Source organism: Palaemon carinicauda, chromosome 38 (genome assembly GCF_036898095.1).
Source record: "Palaemon carinicauda isolate YSFRI2023 chromosome 38, ASM3689809v2, whole genome shotgun sequence".
Taxonomy (NCBI): Eukaryota; Metazoa; Arthropoda; class Malacostraca; order Decapoda; family Palaemonidae; genus Palaemon; species Palaemon carinicauda.
This window is the reverse complement of record NC_090762.1, coordinates 47,298,649-47,313,648: the sequence shown is the minus strand read 5'-3', so window position 1 is coordinate 47,313,648 and position 15,000 is coordinate 47,298,649. Positions and strand designations below refer to the sequence as shown.

Here is a 15,000-nt window from a genome sequence, read left to right as displayed (position 1 = left end):
TTGTTCCAGGCATAACCACTTTCCTAATTATCGGCAACAGTGTTTCGGCATTGCGCGAATCAACAATCTCCATATAACCCAGGGATGGTGATGAAGTAGGATCTACTATTCCAAATACCCATAGTGGATTCTGGGGAGAACGTCCTCTATGGTGCTTTGGTTTATGGCTAAAACAAGATTCATCAATTTGTACCGTTGTGCCTGGTCCACCAAGCTTGATAGGGTTCCTTTCAAAATGTTTCAAGCAAATTTCACGAAAAAAGCTGAACATGTCAATAACTGTCACTTTTGAAACATTCAATAACTGTACGGTCTGCAAAACACTCAGTTCCTGACACCAGTAGAAGATTCCTTCAATCCACTTTTGTAAAGAAAGCTTTGAGCGATAAAAAAACGAATCTTTCCGAATTGATTCGTAGTGCTTATATTTACTGCATTCCTTAACTTGGCACTTCCAGACATATTTGTCTTGTATTGAAGAACGTTTTGTCCACTTCATTAAAATGCTACAATGAGGGCATTTTAGTTCAGCTCTCAAAAGTTTCTGCTGCTTCATCCAGTTAATTGCAGGAGTCGGGTCCTCAACCAACAGTGGCTTAAGAATTTCTTCATACAGAGAACGGTCCATGTTAAGGGTTTCTCTCAAGACTTTATACGACTTTCTGAGGTATATCATGCTAAAAAGTAAAATCTATCCGAACAGCAAAAATTATATACTCAAATAAGAAGAGAAAACAACTCGTTAATGTAACTATTTAAACTATTCAGAAGAGAAAACAACCTGTCAGAACATAAATAATCTATCAGAACAGCCAAAATGATATCCTCAAATAAGAAGAGAAAACAACTCGTTAACGCAACTATTTGAACTATTCAAAAGAGAAAACAACCTGTCAGAACAAATTAAATAATTTTGAGCAAGTAAAGAAAAGCACTCCCGAAATTGTGCAAGTAAAGGAAAGCACTCCCATATTTGAGCAAGTAAAGATAAGCACTCCCTGGGCCATGCAGGGGTGCTTATCTTTACTTGTCCTATATATGTATATATATATATATATATATATATATATATATATATATATATATATATATATATATATATATATATATATATATATACATATATATATATATATATATATATATATATATATATATATATATATATATATATATATATATATATATATCAGATTTTTACACTGAATAAATAGCTATTCCTTAACCTACCAGTAAACATTTTAAATATTAAGAATAGAAATAAAAATTACAATCAAAGTAATCAGTGGCACACCAAATACTTAGACCTTATCATTAAATGAGAGAGGCGAATAAAAACATCATAAAAATCTCATAAAATGAAACTGAATACTATCAAACTCCCTTATCCCATAACTTTTTTTTCATCCAGATCTCAATCTAAGCAAGGCTCCTCCTATGAATGATTGACTGTTAAAGGTTAAATGTGTCTGGTTTCAGTTAAACTTTCATCAGTAAGTGTTTTCTTATGCATTATTATATGTATAGATTATTTTTATACAAATAATTAACACTGCTTTCTTCATCTGGTCCCACCCGAAATATCTTAAAAACTTTAGGCGCCCCGTACATTAATCATTGAATATCTACAAAACTACAACAACAATGTTCAAATAACATTTGAAATAAATATTAAAAATCTATTGGTCTTTAATGGTAAAAAAAAAAAAAAAATTATATCTAACGGAAGCTACCATTCATTACAGGCGTGAATGCTTCAATCACAGTTTTCTATCTTAGTGCCAATCAAAGTATGGGCCTCACCTTCCCTCTGTTACCTCCCGTGTGGTCTAGTGGCTAGGATACGCGGCTCTCACCCGCGAGGCCCGGGTTCGATTCCCGGCACGGGAATTCCTTTTCACGTACGCTTGTACAGATTAGAGTGAAATACAAAATATATTCAAATTAAATGCTTATCTCCTAAAATTACATATCTACATTAATATGAATTAAAATGTCTTGCAAATATTCATTTACAACAGGGATCAACTTGGCATTTTCACTAAAACAGAAAAATGCTGCTACAATTTTTTATTATGTTGGCACAAACTAAAGTCTGCCTCCCCTCAACTCTGTTACCTCCCGTGTGGTCTAGTGGCTAGGATACGCGGCTCTCACCCGCGAGGCCCGGGTTCGATTCCCGGCACGGGAATTCCTTTTCATGTAGACTTGTACAGATTGGAGTGAAATACAAAATATATTCAAATAAAATGCTTATGTCCTAAAATTACATATCTACATTAATATGAATTCAAATATCTTGCAAATATTGTATTAACACCAACCAAGGGAAAGGCCCGTGCCAACAACATGTGTTGGCTTTAATACCCCAACAACAACAACAACAGTGACCAACTTGGCATTTTCACTAAAACCGAATAATGCTGCTACAATTTTTTTTATATAAGCACCAATTTAAGTCTGCCTCTCTTCAAATCTGTTACCTCCCGTGTGGTCTAGTGGCTAGGATACGCGGCTCTCACCCGCGAGGCCCGGGTTCGATTCCCGGCACGGGAATTCCTTTTCATGTAGACTTGTACAGATTGGAGTGAAATACAAAATATATTCAAATAAAATGCTTATGTCCTAAAATTACATATCTACATTAATATGAATTCAAATATCTTGCAAATATTGTATATACAACAGTGACCAACTTTGCATTTTCACTAAAACAGAATAATGCTTGTACAATTTTTCTTTATTTTGGCACCAATTGAAGTCTGCCTCCCCTTAACTCTGTTACCTCCCGTGTGGTCTAGTGGCTAGGATACGCGGCTCTCACCCGCGAGGCCCGGGTTCGATTCCCGGCACGGGAATTCCTTTTCATGTACACTTGTGCACATTAGAGTGAAATACAAAATATATTCGAATAAAATTCATATCTCCTAAAAGAACATATCTACATTAATATGAATTCAAATATCTTGCAAATATTGTATTTACAACAGTGACCAACTTTGCATTTTCACTAAAACAGAATAATGCTTCTAATATTTTTCTTTATTTTGGCACCAATTGAAGTCTGCCTCCCCTTAACTCTGTTACCTCCCGTGTGGTCTAGTGGCTAGGATACGCGGCTCTCACCCGCGAGGCCCGGGTTCGATTCCCGGCACGGGAATTCCTTTTCATGTACACTCGTGCACATTAGAGTGAAATACAAAATATATTCAAGTAAAATTCATATCTCCTAAAATTACATATCTACATTAATATGAATTCAAATATCTTGCAAATATTGTATTTACAACAGTGACCAACTTTGCATTTTCACTAAAACAGAATAATGCTTCTAATATTTTTCTTTATTTTGGCACCAACTGAAGTCTTCCTCCCCTCAACTCTGTTACCTCCCGTGTGGTCTAGTGGCTAGGATACGCGGCTCTCACCCGCGAGGCCCGGGTTCGATTCCCGGCACGGGAATTCATTTTCATGTACACCTGTGCACATTAGAGTGAAATAAAAAATATATTCGAATAAAATGCTTATCTCCTAAAATTACATATCTACATTAATATGAATTAAAATATCTTGCAAATATTGTATTTACAACAGTGACCAACTTTGCATTTTCACTAAAACAATAATGCTTGTACAATTTTTCTTTATTTTGGCACTAATTGAAGTCTGCCTCCCCTCAACTCTGTTACCTCCCGTGTGGTCTAGTGGCTAGGATACGCGGCTCTCACCCGCGAGGCCCGGGTTCGATTCCCGGCACGGGAATTCCTTTTCATGTAGACTTGTACAGATTGGAGTGAAATACAAAATATATTCAAATAAAATGCTTATGTCCTAAAATTACATATTTACATTAATATGAATTAAAATATCTTGCAAATATTGTATTTACAACAGTGACCAACTTGGCATTTTCACTAAAACCGAATAATGCTGCTACAATTTTTTTTATTTTGGCACCAACTGAAGTCTGCCTCCCCTCAACTCTGTTACCTCCCGTGTGGTCTAGTGGCTAGGATACGCGGCTCTCACCCGCGAGGCCCGGGTTCGATTCCCGGCACGGGAATTCCTTTTCATGTAGACTTGTGCACATTAGATTGAAATACAAAATATATTCGAGTAAAATTCATATCTCCTAAAATTACATATCTACATTAATATGAATTCAAATATCTTGCAAATATTGTATTTACAACAGTGACCAACTTTGCATTTTCACTAAAACCACAATGCTTGTACAATTTTTCTTTATTTTGGCACCAATTGAAGTCTGCCTCCCCTCAACTCTGTTACCTCCCGTGTGGTCTAGTGGCTAGGATACGCGGCTCTCACCCGCGAGGCCCGGGTTCGATTCCCGGCACGGGAATTCCTTTTCATGTAGACTTGTACAGATTGGAGTGAAATACAAAATATATTCAAATACAATGCTTATGTCCTAAAATTACATATCTACATTAATATGAATTCAAATATCTTGCAAATATTGTATATACAACAGTGACCAACTTTGCATTTTCACTAAAACAGAATAATGCTTGTACAATTTTTCTTTATTTTGGCACCAATTGAAGTGTGCCTCCCCTTAACTCTGTTACCTCCCATGTAGTCTAGTGGCTAGGATACGCGGCTCTCACCCGCGAGGCCCGGGTTCGATTCCCGGCACGGGAATTCCTTTTCATGTAGACTTGTGCATATTTGAGTGAAATACAAAATATATTCAAGTAGAATTCATATCTCCTAAAATTACATGTCTACATTTATATGAATTCAAATATCTTGCAAATATTGTACGTATTTACAACAGTGACCAACTTTGCATTTTCACTAAAACAATAATGCTTATACAATTTTTCTTTATTTTGGCACCAATTGAAGTCTGCCTCCCCTCAACTCTGTTACCTCCCGTGTGGTCTGGTTGCTAGGATACGCGGCTCTCACCCGCGAGGCCCGGGTTCGATTCCCGGCACGGGAATTCCTTTTCATGTACACTTGTGCACATTAGAGTGAAATACAATATATATTCGAATAAAATGCTTATGTCCTAAAATTACATATCTACATTAATATGAATTCAAATATCTTGCAAATATTGTATTTACAACAGTGACCAACTTTGCATTTTCACTAAAACAGAATAATGCTGCTACAATTTTTTTTATTTTGGCACCAACTGAAGTCTTCCTCCCCTCAACTCTGTTACCTCCCGTGTGGTCTAGTGGCTAGGATACGCGGCTCTCACCCGCGAGGCCCGGGTTCGATTCCCGGCACGGGAATTCCTTTTCATGTAGACTTGTACAGATTGGAGTGAAATACAAAATATATTCAAATAAAATGCTTATGTCCTAAAATTACATATCTACATTAATATGAATTCAAATATCTTGCAAATATTGTATATACAACAGTGACCAACTTTGCATTTTCACTAAAACAGAATAATGCTTGTACAATTTTTCTTTATTTTGGCACCAATTGAAGTCTGCCTCCCCTTAACTCTGTTACCTCCCGTGTGGTCTAGTGGCTAGGATACGCGGCTCTCACCCGCGAGGCCCGGGTTCGATTCCCGGCACGGGAATTCCTTTTCATGTACACTTGTGCACATTAGAGTGAAATACAAAATATATTCGAATAAAATTCATATCTCCTAAAAGAACATATCTACATTAATATGAATTCAAATATCTTGCAAATATTGTATTTACAACAGTGACCAACTTTGCATTTTCACTAAAACAGAATAATGCTTCTAATATTTTTCTTTATTTTGGCACCAATTGAAGTCTGCCTCCCCTTAACTCTGTTACCTCCCGTGTGGTCTAGTGGCTAGGATACGCGGCTCTCACCCGCGAGGCCCGGGTTCGATTCCCGGCACGGGAATTCCTTTTCATGTACACTCGTGCACATTAGAGTGAAATACAAAATATATTCAAGTAAAATTCATATCTCCTAAAATTACATATCTACATTAATATGAATTCAAATATCTTGCAAATATTGTATTTACAACAGTGACCAACTTTGCATTTTCACTAAAACAGAATAATGCTTCTAATATTTTTCTTTATTTTGGCACCAACTGAAGTCTTCCTCCCCTCAACTCTGTTACCTCCCGTGTGGTCTAGTGGCTAGGATACGCGGCTCTCACCCGCGAGGCCCGGGTTCGATTCCCGGCACGGGAATTCATTTTCATGTACACCTGTGCACATTAGAGTGAAATAAAAAATATATTCGAATAAAATGCTTATCTCCTAAAATTACATATCTACATTAATATGAATTAAAATATCTTGCAAATATTGTATTTACAACAGTGACCAACTTTGCATTTTCACTAAAACAATAATGCTTGTACAATTTTTCTTTATTTTGGCACTAATTGAAGTCTGCCTCCCCTCAACTCTGTTACCTCCCGTGTGGTCTAGTGGCTAGGATACGCGGCTCTCACCCGCGAGGCCCGGGTTCGATTCCCGGCACGGGAATTCCTTTTCATGTAGACTTGTACAGATTGGAGTGAAATACAAAATATATTCAAATAAAATGCTTATGTCCTAAAATTACATATTTACATTAATATGAATTAAAATATCTTGCAAATATTGTATTTACAACAGTGACCAACTTGGCATTTTCACTAAAACCGAATAATGCTGCTACAATTTTTTTTATTTTGGCACCAACTGAAGTCTGCCTCCCCTCAACTCTGTTACCTCCCGTGTGGTCTAGTGGCTAGGATACGCGGCTCTCACCCGCGAGGCCCGGGTTCGATTCCCGGCACGGGAATTCCTTTTCATGTAGACTTGTGCACATTAGATTGAAATACAAAATATATTCGAGTAAAATTCATATCTCCTAAAATTACATATCTACATTAATATGAATTCAAATATCTTGCAAATATTGTATTTACAACAGTGACCAACTTTGCATTTTCACTAAAACCACAATGCTTGTACAATTTTTCTTTATTTTGGCACCAATTGAAGTCTGCCTCCCCTCAACTCTGTTACCTCCCGTGTGGTCTAGTGGCTAGGATACGCGGCTCTCACCCGCGAGGCCCGGGTTCGATTCCCGGCACGGGAATTCCTTTTCATGTAGACTTGTACAGATTGGAGTGAAATACAAAATATATTCAAATACAATGCTTATGTCCTAAAATTACATATCTACATTAATATGAATTCAAATATCTTGCAAATATTGTATATACAACAGTGACCAACTTTGCATTTTCACTAAAACAGAATAATGCTTGTACAATTTTTCTTTATTTTGGCACCAATTGAAGTGTGCCTCCCCTTAACTCTGTTACCTCCCATGTAGTCTAGTGGCTAGGATACGCGGCTCTCACCCGCGAGGCCCGGGTTCGATTCCCGGCACGGGAATTCCTTTTCATGTAGACTTGTGCATATTTGAGTGAAATACAAAATATATTCAAGTAGAATTCATATCTCCTAAAATTACATGTCTACATTTATATGAATTCAAATATCTTGCAAATATTGTATTTACAACAGTGACCAACTTTGCATTTTTACTAAAACAATAATGCTTGTACAATTTTTCTTTATTTTGGCACCAATTGAAGTCTGCCTCCCCTTAACTCTGTTACCTCCCGTGTGGTCTAGTGGCTAGGATACGCGGCTCTCACCCGCGAGGCCCGGGTTCGATTCCCGGCACGGGAATTCCTTTTCATGTACACTTGTGCACATTAGAGTGAAATACAATATATATTCGAATAAAATGCTTATGTCCTAAAATTACATATCTACATTAATATGAATTCAAATATCTTGCAAATATTGTATTTACAACAGTGACCAACTTTGCATTTTCACTAAAACAGAATAATGCTGCTACAATTTTTTTTATTTTGGCACCAACTGAAGTCTTCCTCCCCTCAACTCTGTTACCTCCCGTGTGGTCTAGTGGCTAGGATACGCGGCTCTCACCCGCGAGGCCCGGGTTCGATTCCCGGCACGGGAATTCCTTTTCATGTACATTTGTGCACATTAGAGTGAGATACAAAATATATTCGAATAAAATGCTTATCTCCTAAAATCACATATCTACATTAATATGAATTAAAATATCTTGCAAATATTGTATTTACAACAGTGACCAACTTTGCATTTTCACTAAAACCACAATGCTTGTACAATTTTTCTTTATTTTGGCACCAATTGAAGTCTGCCTCCCCTCAACTCTGTTACCTCCCGTGTGGTCTAGTGGCTAGGATACGCGGCTCTCACCCGCGAGGCCCGGGTTCGATTCCCGGCACGGGAATTCCTTTTCATGTAGACTTGTACAGATTGGAGTGAAATACAAAATATATTCAAATAAAATGCTTATGTCCTAAAATTACATATCTACATTAATATGAATTCAAATATCTTACAAATATTGTATATACAACAGTGACCAACTTTGCATTTTCACTAAAACAGAATAATGCTTGTACAATTTTTCTTTATTTTGGCACCAATTGAAGTCTGCCTCCCCTTAACTCTGTTACCTCCCGTGTGGTCTAGTGGCTAGGATACGCGGCTCTCACCCGCGAGGCCCGGGTTCGATTCCCGGCACGGGAATTCCTTTTCATGTAGACTTGTGCACATTAGAGTGAAATACAAAATATATTCGAATAAAATTCATATCTCCTAAAATTACATATCTACATTAATATGAATTCAAATATCTTGCAAATATTGTATTTACAACAGTGACCAACTTTGCATTTTCACTAAAACAGAATAATGCTTCTACAATTTTTCTTTATTTTGGCACCAATTGAAGTCTGCCTCCCCTTAACTCTGTTACCTCCCGTGTGGTCTAGTGGCTAGGATACGCGGCTCTCACCCGCGAGGCCCGGGTTCGATTCCCGGCACGGGAATTCCTTTTCATGTACACTTGTGCACATTAGAGTGAAATACAAAATATATTCAAGTAAAATTCATATCTCCTAAAATTACATATCTACATTAATATGAATTCAAATATCTTACAAATATTGTATTTACAACAGTGACCAACTTTGCATTTTCACTAAAACAGAATAATGCTGCTACAATTTTTTTTTATTTTGGCACCAACTGAAGTCTTCCTCCCCTCAACTCTGTTACCTCCCGTGTGGTCTAGTGGCTAGGATACGCGGCTCTCACCCGCGAGGCCCGGGTTCGATTCCCGGCACGGGAATTCCTTTTCATGTACACTTGTGCACATTAGAGTGAAATACAAAATATATTCGAATAAAATGCTTATCTCCTAAAATTACATATCTACATTAATATGAATTCAAATATCTTGCAAATATTGTATTTACAACAGTGACCAACTTTGCATTTTCACTAAAACAATAATGCTTGTACAATTTTTCTTTATTTTGGCACTAATTGAAGTCTGCCTCCCCTCAACTCTGTTACCTCCCGTGTGGTCTAGTGGCTAGGATACGCGGCTCTCACCCGCGAGGCCCGGGTTCGATTCCCGGCACGGGAATTCCTTTTCATGTACACTTGTGCACATTAGAGTGAAATACAATATATATTCGAATAAAATGCTTATCTCCTAAAATTATATATCTACATTAATATGAATTCAAATATCTTACAAATATTGTATTTACAACAGTGACCAACTTTGCATTTTCACTAAAACAGAATAATGCTGCTACAATTTTTTTTATTTTGGCACCAACTGAAGTCTTCCTCCCCTCAACTCTGTTACCTCCCGTGTGGTCTAGTGGCCAGGATACGCGGCTCTCACCCGCGAGGCCCGGGTTCGATTCCCGGCACGGGAATTCCTTTTCATGTACATTTGTGCACATTAGAGTGAGATACAAAATATATTCGAATAAAATGCCTATCTCCTAAAATTACATATCTACATTAATATGAATTCAAATATCTTGCAAATATTGTATTTACAACAGTGACGAACTTTGCATTTTCACTAAAACCACAATGCTTGTACAATTTTTCTTTATTTTGGCACCAATTGAAGTCTGCCTCCCCTCAACTCTGTTACCTCCCGTGTGGTCTAGTGGCTAGGATACGCGGCTCTCACCCGCGAGGCCCGGGTTCGATTCCCGGCACGGGAATTCCTTTTCATGTACTCTCGTGCACATTAGAGTGAAATACAAAATATATTCAAGTAAAATTCATATCTCCTAAAATTACATATCTACATTAATATGAATTCAAATATCTTGCAAATATTGTATTTACAACAGTGACCAACTTTGCATTTTCACTAAAACAGAATAATGCTTGTACAATTTTTCTTTATTTTGGCACCAATTGAAGTCTGCCTCCCCTTAACTCTGTTACCTCCCGTGTGGTCTAGTGGCTAGGATACGCGGCTCTCACCCGCGAGGCCCGGGTTCGATTCCCGGCACGGGAATTCCTTTTCATGTAGACTTGTGCACATTAGAGTGAAATACAAAATATATTCGAATAAAATTCATATCTCCTAAAATTACATACCTACATTAATATGAATTCAAATATCTTGCAAATATTGTATTTACAACAGTGACCAACTTTGCATTTTCACTAAAACAGAATAATGCTTCTACAATTTTTCTTTATTTTGGCACCAATTGAAGTCTGCCTCCCCTTAACTCTGTTACCTCCCGTGTGGTCTAGTGGCTAGGATACGCGGCTCTCACCCGCGAGGCCCGGGTTCGATTCCCGGCACGGGAATTCCTTTTCATGTAGACTTGTGCACATTAGATTGAAATACAAAATATATTCGAGTAAAATTCATATCTCCTAAAATTACATATCTACATTAATATGAATTCAAATATCTTGCAAATATTGTATTTACAACAGTGACCAACTTTGCATTTTCACTAAAACCGAATAATGCTGCTAAAATTTTTTTTATTTTGGCACCAACTGAAGTCTGCCTCCCCTCAACTCTGTTACCTCCCGTGTGGTCTAGTGGCTAGGATACGCGGCTCTCACCCGCGAGGCCCGGGTTCGATTCCCGGCACGGGAATTCCTTTTCATGTAGACTTGTGCACATTAGATTGAAATACAAAATATATTCGAGTAAAATTCATATCTCCTAAAATTACATATCTACATTAATATGAATTCAAATATCTTGCAAATATTGTATTTACAACAGTGACCAACTTTGCATTTTCACTAAAACCACAATGCTTGTACAATTTTTCTTTATTTTGGCACCAATTGAAGTCTGCCTCCCCTCAACTCTGTTACCTCCCGTGTGGTCTAGTGGCTAGGATACGCGGCTCTCACCCGCGAGGCCCGGGTTCGATTCCCGGCACGGGAATTCCTTTTCATGTAGACTTGTACAGATTGGAGTGAAATACAAAATATATTCAAATACAATGCTTATGTCCTAAAATTACATATCTACATTAATATGAATTCAAATATCTTGCAAATATTGTATATACAAGTGACCAACTTTGCATTTTCACTAAAACAGAATAATGCTTGTACAATTTTTCTTTATTTTGGCACCAATTGAAGTCTGCCTCCCCTTAACTCTGTTACCTCCCGTGTGGTCTAGTGGCTAGGATACGCGGCTCTCACCCGCGAGGCCCGGGTTCGATTCCCGGCACGGGAATTCCTTTTCATGTAGACTTGTGCACATTAGAGTGAAATACAAAATATATTCGAATAAAATTCATATCTCCTAAAATTACATATCTACATTAATATGAATTCAAATATCTTGCAAATATTGTATTTACAACAGTGACCAACTTTGCATTTTCACTAAAACAGAATAATGCTTCTACAATTTTTCTTTATTTTGGCACCAATTGAAGTCTGTCTCCCCTTAACTCTGTTACCTCCCGTGTGGTCTAGTGGCTAGGATACGCGGCTCTCACCCGCGAGGCCAGGGTTCGATTCCCGGCACGGGAATTCCTTTTCATGTACACTTGTGCACATTAGAGTGAAATACAAATTATATTCGAAAAAAATTCAGATCTCCTAAAATTACATATCTACATTAATATGAATTCAAATTATCTTGCAAATATTGTATTTACAACAGTGACCATCTTTGCATTTTCACTAAAACAGAATAATGCTGCTACAATTTTTTTTTATTTTGGCACCAACTGAAGTCTTCCTCCCCTCAACTCTGTTACCTCCCGTGTGGTCTAGTGGCTAGGATACGCGGCTCTCACCCGCGAGGCCCGGGTTCGATTCCCGGCACGGGAATTCCTTTTCATGTACACTTGTGCACATTAGAGTGAAATACAAAATATATTCGAATAAAATGCTTATCTCCTAAAATTACATATCTACATTAATATGAATTCAAATATCTTGCAAATATTGTATTTACAACAGTGACCAACTTTGCATTTTCACTAAAACAATAATGCTTGTACAATTTTTCTTTATTTTGGCACTAATTGAAGTCTGCCTCCCCTCAACTCTGTTACCTCCCGTGTGGTCTAGTGGCTAGGATACGCGGCTCTCACCCGCGAGGCCCGGGTTCGATTCCCGGCACGGGAATTCCTTTTCATGTAGACTTGTACAGATTGGAGTGAAATACAAAATATATTCAAATAAAATGCTTATGTCCTAAAATTACATATCTACATTAATATGAATTAAAATATCTTGCAAATATTGTATTTACAACAGTGACCAACTTGGCATTTTCACTAAAACCGAATAATGCTGCTACAATTTTTTTTATTTTGGCACCAACTGAAGTCTGCCTCCCCTCAACTCTGTTACCTCCCGTGTGGTCTAGTGGCTAGGATACGCGGCTCTCACCCGCGAGGCCCGGGTTCGATTCCCGGCACGGGAATTCCTTTTCATGTAGACTTGTGCACATTAGATTGAAATACAAAATATATTCAAGTAAAATTCATATCTCCTAAAATTACATATCTACATTAATATGAATTCAAATATCTTGCAAATATTGTATTTACAACAGTGACCAACTTTGCATTTTCACTAAAACAATAATGCTTGTACAATTTTTCTTTATTTTGGCACTAATTGAAGTCTGCCTCCCCTCAACTCTGTTACCTCCCGTGTGGTCTAGTGGCTAGGATACGCGGCTCTCACCCGCGAGGCCCGGGTTCGATTCCCGGCACGGGAATTCCTTTTCATGTACACTCGTGCACATTAGAGTGAAATAAAAAATATATTCGAATAAAATTCATATCTCCTAAAATTACATATCTACATTAATATGAATTCAAATATCTTGCAAATATTGTATTTACAACAGTGACCAATTTTGCATTTTCACTAAAACAGAATAATGCTTGTACAATTTTTCTTTATTTTGGCACCAATTGAAGTCTGCCTCCTCTTAACTCTGTTACCTCCCGTGTGGTCTAGTGGCTAGGATACGCGGCTCTCACCCGCGAGGCCCGGGTTCGATTCCCGGCACGGGAATTCCTTTTCATGTACACTCGTGCACATTAGAGTGAAATACAAATTATATTCGAATAAAATTCATATCTCCTAAAATTACATATCTACATTAATATGAATTCAAATATCTTGCAAATATTGTATTTACAACAGTGACCAACTTTGCATTTTTACTAAAACAGAATAATGCTGCTACAATTTTTTTTTTTATTTTGGCACCAACTGAAGTCTTCCTCCCCTCAACTCTGTTACCTCCCGTGTGGTCTAGTGGCTAGGATACGCGGCTCTCACCCGCGAGGCCCGGGTTCGATTCCCGGCACGGGAATTCCTTTTCATGTACACTTGTGCACATTAGAGTGAAATACAAAATATATTCGAATAAAATTCATATCTCCTAAAATTACATATCTACATTAATATGAATTCAAATATCTTGCAAATATTGTATTTACAACAGTGACCAACTTTGCATTTTCACTAAAACAGAATAATGCTGCTACAATTTTTTTTTATTTTGGCACCAACTGAAGTCTTCCTCCCCTCAACTCTGTTACCTCCCGTGTGGTCTAGTGGCTAGGATACGCGGCTCTCACCCGCGAGGCCCGGGTTCGATTCCCGGCACGGGAATTCCTTTTCATGTACACTTGTGCACATTAGAGTGAAATACAAAATATATTCGAATAAAATGCTTATCTCCTAAAATTACATATCTACATTAATATGAATTCAAATATCTTGCAAATATTGTATTTACAACAGTGACCAACTTTGCATTTTCACTAAAACAATAATGCTTGTACAATTTTTCTTTATTTTGGCACCAATTGAAGTCTGCCTCCCCTCAACTCTGTTACCTCCCGTGTGGTCTAGTGGCTAGGATACGCGGCTCTCACCCGCGAGGCCCGGGTTCGATTCCTGGCACGGGAATTCCTTTTCATGTAGACTTGTACAGATTGGAGTAAAATACAAAATATATTCAAATAAAATGCTTATGGTCTAAAATTACATATCTACATTAATATGAATTAAAATATCTTGCAAATATTGTATTTACAACAGTGACCAACTTGGCATTTTCACTAAAACCGAATAATGCTGCTATAATTTTCTTTATTTTGGCACCAACTGAAGTCTGCCTCCCTTCAACTCTGTTACCTCCCGTGTGGTCTAGTGGCTAGGATACGCGGCTCTCACCCGCGAGGCCCGGGTTCGATTCCCGGCACGGGAATTCCTTTTCATGTACACTTGTGCACATTAGATTGAAATACAAAATATATTCGAGTAAAATTCATATCTCCTAAAATTACATATCTACATTAATATGAATTAAAATATCTTGCAAATATTGTATTTACAACAGTGACCAACTTGGCATTTTCACTAAAACCGAATAATGCTGCTATAATTTTCTTTATTTTGGCACCAACTGAAGTCTGCCTCCCTTCAACTCTGTTACCTCCCGTGTGGTCTAGTGGCTAGGATACGCGGCTCTCACCCGCGAGGCCCGGGTTCGATTCCCGGCACGGGAATTCCTTTTCATGTAGACTTGTGCACTTAGAGTGAAATACAAAATATATTCGAATAAAATGCTTATCTCCTAAAATTACATATCTACATTAAT

At 37.7% G+C, this 15,000-nt stretch overlaps 1 protein-coding gene and 39 non-coding genes across 40 annotated transcripts in view; 39 read left to right on the top strand and 1 right to left on the bottom strand.

Moving 5' to 3' along the window:
• Positions 1-676, bottom strand: part of LOC137630317 (uncharacterized) — a 966-nt gene extending 290 nt beyond the window's left edge. Inside the window, exon 1 of the mRNA XM_068361757.1 lies at positions 1-676. This exon is cut by the window's left edge and continues 290 nt beyond it. Coding sequence (XP_068217858.1) covers positions 1-676 — 676 coding nt within the window.
• A 1,142-nt stretch (positions 677-1,818) lies between these two features.
• TRNAE-CUC (transfer RNA glutamic acid (anticodon CUC)) lies at positions 1,819-1,890 on the top strand. The gene has a single exon. It is a non-coding gene; the product is annotated as a tRNA-Glu (tRNA).
• A 229-nt stretch (positions 1,891-2,119) lies between these two features.
• TRNAE-CUC (transfer RNA glutamic acid (anticodon CUC)) lies at positions 2,120-2,191 on the top strand. Its single transcript has one exon. It is a non-coding gene; the product is annotated as a tRNA-Glu (tRNA).
• A 293-nt stretch (positions 2,192-2,484) lies between these two features.
• On the top strand, positions 2,485-2,556 carry TRNAE-CUC (transfer RNA glutamic acid (anticodon CUC)). The gene has a single exon. It is a non-coding gene; the product is annotated as a tRNA-Glu (tRNA).
• Positions 2,557-2,786: 230 nt separating this feature from the next.
• On the top strand, positions 2,787-2,858 carry TRNAE-CUC (transfer RNA glutamic acid (anticodon CUC)). Its single transcript has one exon. It is a non-coding gene; the product is annotated as a tRNA-Glu (tRNA).
• Positions 2,859-3,088: 230 nt separating this feature from the next.
• Positions 3,089-3,160, top strand: TRNAE-CUC (transfer RNA glutamic acid (anticodon CUC)). The gene has a single exon. It is a non-coding gene; the product is annotated as a tRNA-Glu (tRNA).
• Positions 3,161-3,390: 230 nt separating this feature from the next.
• On the top strand, positions 3,391-3,462 carry TRNAE-CUC (transfer RNA glutamic acid (anticodon CUC)). The gene has a single exon. It is a non-coding gene; the product is annotated as a tRNA-Glu (tRNA).
• A 228-nt stretch (positions 3,463-3,690) lies between these two features.
• TRNAE-CUC (transfer RNA glutamic acid (anticodon CUC)) lies at positions 3,691-3,762 on the top strand. Its single transcript has one exon. It is a non-coding gene; the product is annotated as a tRNA-Glu (tRNA).
• A 229-nt stretch (positions 3,763-3,991) lies between these two features.
• TRNAE-CUC (transfer RNA glutamic acid (anticodon CUC)) lies at positions 3,992-4,063 on the top strand. Its single transcript has one exon. It is a non-coding gene; the product is annotated as a tRNA-Glu (tRNA).
• A 228-nt stretch (positions 4,064-4,291) lies between these two features.
• TRNAE-CUC (transfer RNA glutamic acid (anticodon CUC)) lies at positions 4,292-4,363 on the top strand. Its single transcript has one exon. It is a non-coding gene; the product is annotated as a tRNA-Glu (tRNA).
• Positions 4,364-5,198: 835 nt separating this feature from the next.
• On the top strand, positions 5,199-5,270 carry TRNAE-CUC (transfer RNA glutamic acid (anticodon CUC)). Its single transcript has one exon. It is a non-coding gene; the product is annotated as a tRNA-Glu (tRNA).
• Positions 5,271-5,500: 230 nt separating this feature from the next.
• Positions 5,501-5,572, top strand: TRNAE-CUC (transfer RNA glutamic acid (anticodon CUC)). Its single transcript has one exon. It is a non-coding gene; the product is annotated as a tRNA-Glu (tRNA).
• A 230-nt stretch (positions 5,573-5,802) lies between these two features.
• Positions 5,803-5,874, top strand: TRNAE-CUC (transfer RNA glutamic acid (anticodon CUC)). Its single transcript has one exon. It is a non-coding gene; the product is annotated as a tRNA-Glu (tRNA).
• Positions 5,875-6,104: 230 nt separating this feature from the next.
• On the top strand, positions 6,105-6,176 carry TRNAE-CUC (transfer RNA glutamic acid (anticodon CUC)). Its single transcript has one exon. It is a non-coding gene; the product is annotated as a tRNA-Glu (tRNA).
• A 228-nt stretch (positions 6,177-6,404) lies between these two features.
• On the top strand, positions 6,405-6,476 carry TRNAE-CUC (transfer RNA glutamic acid (anticodon CUC)). Its single transcript has one exon. It is a non-coding gene; the product is annotated as a tRNA-Glu (tRNA).
• A 229-nt stretch (positions 6,477-6,705) lies between these two features.
• On the top strand, positions 6,706-6,777 carry TRNAE-CUC (transfer RNA glutamic acid (anticodon CUC)). The gene has a single exon. It is a non-coding gene; the product is annotated as a tRNA-Glu (tRNA).
• Positions 6,778-7,005: 228 nt separating this feature from the next.
• Positions 7,006-7,077, top strand: TRNAE-CUC (transfer RNA glutamic acid (anticodon CUC)). The gene has a single exon. It is a non-coding gene; the product is annotated as a tRNA-Glu (tRNA).
• A 530-nt stretch (positions 7,078-7,607) lies between these two features.
• Positions 7,608-7,679, top strand: TRNAE-CUC (transfer RNA glutamic acid (anticodon CUC)). The gene has a single exon. It is a non-coding gene; the product is annotated as a tRNA-Glu (tRNA).
• Positions 7,680-7,908: 229 nt separating this feature from the next.
• On the top strand, positions 7,909-7,980 carry TRNAE-CUC (transfer RNA glutamic acid (anticodon CUC)). The gene has a single exon. It is a non-coding gene; the product is annotated as a tRNA-Glu (tRNA).
• Positions 7,981-8,208: 228 nt separating this feature from the next.
• On the top strand, positions 8,209-8,280 carry TRNAE-CUC (transfer RNA glutamic acid (anticodon CUC)). The gene has a single exon. It is a non-coding gene; the product is annotated as a tRNA-Glu (tRNA).
• A 230-nt stretch (positions 8,281-8,510) lies between these two features.
• On the top strand, positions 8,511-8,582 carry TRNAE-CUC (transfer RNA glutamic acid (anticodon CUC)). Its single transcript has one exon. It is a non-coding gene; the product is annotated as a tRNA-Glu (tRNA).
• A 230-nt stretch (positions 8,583-8,812) lies between these two features.
• Positions 8,813-8,884, top strand: TRNAE-CUC (transfer RNA glutamic acid (anticodon CUC)). Its single transcript has one exon. It is a non-coding gene; the product is annotated as a tRNA-Glu (tRNA).
• A 230-nt stretch (positions 8,885-9,114) lies between these two features.
• On the top strand, positions 9,115-9,186 carry TRNAE-CUC (transfer RNA glutamic acid (anticodon CUC)). Its single transcript has one exon. It is a non-coding gene; the product is annotated as a tRNA-Glu (tRNA).
• A 228-nt stretch (positions 9,187-9,414) lies between these two features.
• TRNAE-CUC (transfer RNA glutamic acid (anticodon CUC)) lies at positions 9,415-9,486 on the top strand. Its single transcript has one exon. It is a non-coding gene; the product is annotated as a tRNA-Glu (tRNA).
• Positions 9,487-9,715: 229 nt separating this feature from the next.
• Positions 9,716-9,787, top strand: TRNAE-CUC (transfer RNA glutamic acid (anticodon CUC)). Its single transcript has one exon. It is a non-coding gene; the product is annotated as a tRNA-Glu (tRNA).
• Positions 9,788-10,015: 228 nt separating this feature from the next.
• TRNAE-CUC (transfer RNA glutamic acid (anticodon CUC)) lies at positions 10,016-10,087 on the top strand. Its single transcript has one exon. It is a non-coding gene; the product is annotated as a tRNA-Glu (tRNA).
• A 230-nt stretch (positions 10,088-10,317) lies between these two features.
• Positions 10,318-10,389, top strand: TRNAE-CUC (transfer RNA glutamic acid (anticodon CUC)). Its single transcript has one exon. It is a non-coding gene; the product is annotated as a tRNA-Glu (tRNA).
• A 230-nt stretch (positions 10,390-10,619) lies between these two features.
• Positions 10,620-10,691, top strand: TRNAE-CUC (transfer RNA glutamic acid (anticodon CUC)). The gene has a single exon. It is a non-coding gene; the product is annotated as a tRNA-Glu (tRNA).
• Positions 10,692-10,920: 229 nt separating this feature from the next.
• TRNAE-CUC (transfer RNA glutamic acid (anticodon CUC)) lies at positions 10,921-10,992 on the top strand. Its single transcript has one exon. It is a non-coding gene; the product is annotated as a tRNA-Glu (tRNA).
• Positions 10,993-11,220: 228 nt separating this feature from the next.
• TRNAE-CUC (transfer RNA glutamic acid (anticodon CUC)) lies at positions 11,221-11,292 on the top strand. The gene has a single exon. It is a non-coding gene; the product is annotated as a tRNA-Glu (tRNA).
• A 228-nt stretch (positions 11,293-11,520) lies between these two features.
• TRNAE-CUC (transfer RNA glutamic acid (anticodon CUC)) lies at positions 11,521-11,592 on the top strand. Its single transcript has one exon. It is a non-coding gene; the product is annotated as a tRNA-Glu (tRNA).
• A 533-nt stretch (positions 11,593-12,125) lies between these two features.
• On the top strand, positions 12,126-12,197 carry TRNAE-CUC (transfer RNA glutamic acid (anticodon CUC)). Its single transcript has one exon. It is a non-coding gene; the product is annotated as a tRNA-Glu (tRNA).
• A 228-nt stretch (positions 12,198-12,425) lies between these two features.
• On the top strand, positions 12,426-12,497 carry TRNAE-CUC (transfer RNA glutamic acid (anticodon CUC)). The gene has a single exon. It is a non-coding gene; the product is annotated as a tRNA-Glu (tRNA).
• Positions 12,498-12,726: 229 nt separating this feature from the next.
• Positions 12,727-12,798, top strand: TRNAE-CUC (transfer RNA glutamic acid (anticodon CUC)). Its single transcript has one exon. It is a non-coding gene; the product is annotated as a tRNA-Glu (tRNA).
• Positions 12,799-13,026: 228 nt separating this feature from the next.
• On the top strand, positions 13,027-13,098 carry TRNAE-CUC (transfer RNA glutamic acid (anticodon CUC)). Its single transcript has one exon. It is a non-coding gene; the product is annotated as a tRNA-Glu (tRNA).
• A 230-nt stretch (positions 13,099-13,328) lies between these two features.
• Positions 13,329-13,400, top strand: TRNAE-CUC (transfer RNA glutamic acid (anticodon CUC)). Its single transcript has one exon. It is a non-coding gene; the product is annotated as a tRNA-Glu (tRNA).
• A 232-nt stretch (positions 13,401-13,632) lies between these two features.
• Positions 13,633-13,704, top strand: TRNAE-CUC (transfer RNA glutamic acid (anticodon CUC)). Its single transcript has one exon. It is a non-coding gene; the product is annotated as a tRNA-Glu (tRNA).
• Positions 13,705-13,934: 230 nt separating this feature from the next.
• On the top strand, positions 13,935-14,006 carry TRNAE-CUC (transfer RNA glutamic acid (anticodon CUC)). Its single transcript has one exon. It is a non-coding gene; the product is annotated as a tRNA-Glu (tRNA).
• Positions 14,007-14,535: 529 nt separating this feature from the next.
• TRNAE-CUC (transfer RNA glutamic acid (anticodon CUC)) lies at positions 14,536-14,607 on the top strand. The gene has a single exon. It is a non-coding gene; the product is annotated as a tRNA-Glu (tRNA).
• A 229-nt stretch (positions 14,608-14,836) lies between these two features.
• On the top strand, positions 14,837-14,908 carry TRNAE-CUC (transfer RNA glutamic acid (anticodon CUC)). The gene has a single exon. It is a non-coding gene; the product is annotated as a tRNA-Glu (tRNA).
• The last annotated feature ends 92 nt before the right edge of the window (positions 14,909-15,000 follow it).